Raw genomic sequence first — 5,796 nt, forward strand, 5'->3', positions numbered from 1 at the left:
ACGGTGTGGCCTAATAGACACAGAGTGGCTGCGCTTGACTGGCCTGCCTGCAGCCCAGATCTCTCCTCTTGAAAATGTATGGCACATCATGAAGAGGAGAATTCGACAAGGGCAGCCACAGACCGTTGAGTAGCTAAAGTCTTGTATCCAGACTTGTATGCTTAAGGCGTGAAGACGTGGACTTTTAACCAATTACGGGTGACCGCTCTGAGCACATGCAAATCATTAAATGGGCTTGCTCCATTATATTTGTTAGAGCTTATATATGTTCATAGCCCAGGATACTTCGTTCTGCAGATCAATTGCTCCTAGATTGAGGCCACACCTTTGAAATAGCTGCCCCCAGTTATAGAATAGTCTACCCCCTGTATGAGAGCTGCACCCACACCGACAGATTTGAAGTCCCAGCTAAAAACTTATTTGTTTACCTTGGCTTTTAAATCAAACTGAGAAGCTTGTATGCATCTTATTTTGTATTTTCTCTGCTATGTGTTCTTTATGTGTTTTTTTTGCCAGCTTTATTCACTGTACAGCACTTTGGTCAGTTGATGTTGACCATCATGTGCTTATAAATAAATCTGACTTGACTTGACATTGACACTGTAGTGACCAGATTCTCTCGCCTATCCCACAGTGTGTTAAAGAACTCCGTGGATTCCACCTATGAGGATCAGGGCCCAAGCCCAGGCTTCAGGATGGAAATGTCCATCTTTTACGTGGTGTACTTCGTTGTCTTCCCCTTCTTCTTTGTAAACATTTTTGTGGCTCTCATCATCATCACTTTCCAGGAACAAGGAGATAAGATGATGGAAGATTACAGTTTAGAAAAGAACGAGGTGAGGAGTCTCTGTGAATTTTCAGATATCTGGTGTTATTTTTTTAAGCTTCTTACTGAGTTAAAAGACAAAGTAGTGTAAGTGTAACACTCCTCTCCTCTCTGTCTTTCAGAGAGCCTGTATAGATTTTGCCATCAATGCCAAGCCTCTGACTCGCCACATGCCGAAGAATAAACTGAGCTTCCAATACCGAATGTGGCAGTTTGTTGTGTCACCTCCCTTCGAGTACAGCATCATGACTCTGATCGCACTCAACACCATTGTCCTCATGATGAAGGTACAACTGTGTCTTTTGCTGTCTGTGATGTTTTCTTTTACGATTCTTTTACATTAATATGTTTGAGTGATAGGATTTTAGAGCCTGACTCCATAGTGTCTCTCAGCTTCATTGGTTTTGGTTGTACTGTCTGCAACTTCGCTGTTTTAGTTCACACACATCAGCCCTGTTTCCAGCACCTGTTTTGAGCAAAAAGCTTTCCCACAACCAGCCACTACCATCAGGGGGGCCATGGCCACTATCACATAATTACTGGCCACTCCACAATAGAGTCATATATGCCCCTGAGGTTATAACTTCCATTTTGTCATAAAATACACTTGATATCTTTCAGTAAATTCCTTCAGAGTCTTCATATATTATACAAGTCGGGACAAACTCGCATGTCAACTGCAACTCGACTGGTTGGCGAAGACGTACACTCATGAGACTGTACTGTGCTAGTTACTTTTACATTCACTTTCACTGTTCTCCTTCATTTTCTCTCTACGATTTGTATATGTCTACAGTGTGAGGGTGCATCGAAAACGTACGATGATGTCCTGAAATACCTCAACATCGTGTTTACCACCTTCTTCTTCCTGGAGTCAGTCCTCAAAATCATTGCCTTTAGCCCTCTGGTAAGACTGAAAAAAGAAAAACAAACATGCAGCACCTACACACACACACACACACACACACACACACACACAACATATTCCTTGCACAGTCTATTTGCAGTAGCGTTTCATCCTATCTTTAATTTATAAACCGGGTTATTGTGGTAGAACGGTCTAGAGCATGCTCTTCCTGTCCCTGTAAAACCCAGAGCATATCTTTTCACAAAGTAGTCATGCTGTCAGCCTCCTTCCAGCCCGTCTCCACGGTAACACCGCCACCACTGGCCAGTGGTGTTTCCCATACATTACCACCCCCTGCCTTCAGTTCTTGGCATTGCCTTCTCATTGGCCTAATGTCTTTCACCTTTCTGTCTTTCCCAACAGAATTACTTCAGAGATGCCTGGAATATTTTTGATTTTGTCTCCGTCCTTGGAAGCATCACTGACATATTAGTGACAGAACTAGGGGTAAGTGCTTTGGAGTGTTTGGACCAAATGACACCTGTTGCCTGTAGTCATCAGTCAAAAGAAAAATCAGAATAGTTGTGTAGTTACACATTGTAATTGTTGTAAACTTGACCACCCTTCTATTATAGTTAAAAGTCACCGTGGAGTTCTTTAAGCTCACACCCTCAAAATCTTGCACTATTACTCAGCAGACATCCAGACTCCAACCAAGCGTCTAAGAAGTCACTGCTACTGCCCAATAAATAGTTTTTTATAAACCATAACATCTTTACACTTTGGATTAAGTATACTAGACACAGTGTGGTGAACAGTGAGCTTTAGAGGTGCTACTAGGGCAGATTTTATCACACTGACAGCGCCTAGTTAGCTGTTCTCAGTCTGTATGCATTTACTGTCCAGACATGAGAATGCTGTCCACCAGCTGACTCTTGGCAAGAAAGCAAATAATTATATTTTCCAAAATTTCTAATTTGTCCTATGACAAAAAAGAATAGTCTGTGTTGCATTTTTATGCCTCCGCGCTGCTGATAGCTGTGGCTTGAGGCATTATGTTTTTGGGTCGTCCATCAGTCCGTACGCCCATGTGTCTGTCCATCAATCCATCTACCACATTCTTATGAAGACAATATATCAGGATATATCTCATTCACTTCAGAGAATTTATTCAAATTTGGCCCAAATGTCCGCTTGAACTTAAGGATGAACTGATTTGATTTTGGTGGTCAAAGGTCAGTGACCTCACATCTGTCCATTTCCATGAATTTGACTGGTTGGCAGAGGCGTACAACCGTGAAGCGATGATTCTAGTTATGTTATTGTTTTTATGTTAAATCAGCTAAATTCCATCTTTCTGTCAGGCTGTAAATGGTACAAGCAGATACAATTGTGATGATAAACAGATAAACAGAGAGAGATTAACATTAGGTTACTGGACCTTGTAAGTACCCTGTGATCTGTGTGTGTCATGTTCTTTGTTATGTTTTGGAAGGTTTCATTCTGAAATCCATTTAATATTGATTATCTGGTTCCTGCTTCATTTTTGTGACAATATTTCATCCCAAATTCTTCCAATTTGTCTTTTTGGAGTGAAATCTGTCACACTATTACCCAGTCATCCACTGGTGTGCAGCAGTGCTTCAGCCCCATATGTCAAGTAATTGTGAAGCCACTTTGAGAACAGTTGAACTACGAGGTATATGGTTTAGTGCAAATGAACAACAGATTTGTGGGGTCTGATCTTTGGGGTTAAATGTCAATTTGTACCATATTACCTGTAAACACACTCATGTTTATCTCACTGTTTGTTGTTTGTCTGTCTGTATATTTGTGTTTTATTCTGTCATTATACATATAAGAGATTTGAGTTAGGTTTGTGGGATTCAGCTGCAGCTTCAGCCCCTCTCTGTTGTTCAGCTGCTATATACAGTACAGCGCCAGTCAAAGGTCTGGACACACTTTCCCATTCAGTTCCATGGGAAAGTGTGTCCAGACCTTTGATTGGTAGTGCATTTTGTTCAAGTCTTCCTCTCATTCACTAGATTAGCAACAACTGTGCTAAGTAACTACAAAATAAATATGTTTTCAGATTATTAGACACTCCCTGGCCATGTTGGAGGTGTTACATTAACCTATTAGCTGTCTGACATTAACTGACATCAGTGCTGTTTCCAAAAGCATATTGATCAAGATGTCCAGCCGATCATCTGTCAGCCTGTAGCAGCTAACCCACTGGCTGGGTACAATTTATCTTTGCACTAGTTAATCAAGTAAAAACTAGTGTTAGTATTGGCTAGTAATCACATGTTGATGTTGACGGGTTGCTTGGCTGCTTAGCAGACAAAGCCCCAAACCAGCTGTTAGTTCAGGGTAACAAAGGTGAAGTTAGTAAAGTTTGTTACTAAAAATTGCCCCCAAACTGAATCAAAATCTACTTAGTAATGAAATCAAATAAGGAGAGGAAGGGAATCTGCACAGTTCAGTCCGACATAAACACTTAAAGTGAAATGGAATCCTATAGTTTATAATGCAAGCACAGGAAATGCATTTTACAACTGACATTCTCAGTCTCTATAACATGTCACAAACAGTGTTGATAAATCAATACAGTAAGAAATCAAAACTACAATCCAAATACATATCAGTGTAAAGGGAGGAAATATTGCACAAACATTGCAAAATACTTAAAGGTTATTGTCTTAATACTTAACTTCACATTTTGTAGAGCGACCAGAATTCCTTGATGCACCAGTTTGGAACCAGTTTCTCATTAGCTTAACCGAATAAGTAGATATACAGTAATATGGTTTTATAACAAAGCTGGAACCTGAGAAGGGCTGAACCACTTACTTATCTCTCACTGTTGTTGTTGACTTGAAGTTTCACTGCCTTTTTAATGATACCCATAATGATTCTGTCTTCCTCTTCTGTCTCTTTACATGCTTTCTCTTCTCTCTCTACTTTGTTGGCAACCTACGCCCCTCTAATAAAACCATTTAACCAAAATGCACTATGAAACCTTTCATCGCGTTGTCCATCTGTGCTGCACCATGATATGCGGTGATGGTGCCATGATGATAATGATGATGATGTGCATTTCACTCCATGCACCTGCCCAATAGAGAGCTGAAGACATGTCAGAACCGGTTAGCCATTGTTCCACTAGCTTCAGTGATTCTCTCTTTTTGAGCATTTTTGATCAGTCATTGTAAAAACCAAATCATTGGGGATTTATTTTTCATATTCTGAGACAAGCCACCAACCATTACAACCCTTCTACTGAAAGTTGAAACCTTTGTGGTTTTAACTGTGTTAATTAATGATTAATTTTTTTAGCATCAGAAAAACTACAGTTCTCTTATTTACTACTCTTCTGGACTTCGGCGGTCCAAGTAGCACAAGGTTAACTGTGTTTATCTGGCTTTACTCTCACCTCTCTCAACTTTTTTAGCTTAAGTCCATCAGCATCAGCTGGTGACATTTAAACCTTGACAGGCTCGGGCTTCTGGGAAATGGTGTTGATTAAAGCCCGATAAAAACAGAAATATTACGGTAATGTCAATAATACATAATTTTAAAGAAATATATCGTTACAGTGTAAGCAAACGTAGTGAAATTCGCAACATACTATTGAAAACGTTGTGTTCCAAGGCTGGATTTTTAGCCATTAACTTTGAACGGGGTTTTTTCTCTCCCGGAGCACAACCCAGAAGTTCTGGTTTCACTTCGGCTCTCTATAAAGCACACGACCAACTGTCTCACCCACTCACGATGTGCTATAACTTACCGAAAAAATTTTTTAAAACTCCCTTCCCATTTGTCTTTCTTCATCTTCGCACATGTAGATTCTGGTTGGTTTGTAATTTATCTCTCCAAGTTTTCTGCTGCATCCTCATTGGTCATGTGGACCCTCTGACCCATTCCTTACCCTCTGTCTCCCACCCCCTTGACCCCACTGCATGTGCTTTCTGTGTGGTGACCTTGCAAACCTTTTGTACTCAATGACATAGTGAGGTTTATTATTAACATAATCAGTTTTTACATACATGCACTTAAAATGAATAATCAATTCCCTGGAAAACATTATAAAACATTTTTATAGTAACAATAAAATATATAA

General features: G+C 40.0%; 1 protein-coding gene across 1 annotated transcript in view; it reads left to right on the forward strand.

The window, feature by feature from the left end:
• The window catches only part of cacna1ab (calcium channel, voltage-dependent, P/Q type, alpha 1A subunit, b), a 112,229-nt gene that overhangs the window by 73,341 nt on the left and 33,092 nt on the right, over positions 1-5,796 (forward strand). The window contains 4 exon segments of the mRNA XM_020617855.1: positions 635-836; positions 949-1,113; positions 1,623-1,733; positions 2,097-2,180. Of these exon segments, the coding sequence (XP_020473511.1) occupies positions 635-836; positions 949-1,113; positions 1,623-1,733; positions 2,097-2,180 (562 nt within the window).

The sequence above is a fragment of the Monopterus albus genome, unplaced genomic scaffold (genome assembly GCF_001952655.1).
Source record: "Monopterus albus unplaced genomic scaffold, M_albus_1.0 scaffold195.1, whole genome shotgun sequence".
Taxonomy (NCBI): Eukaryota; Metazoa; Chordata; class Actinopteri; order Synbranchiformes; family Synbranchidae; genus Monopterus; species Monopterus albus.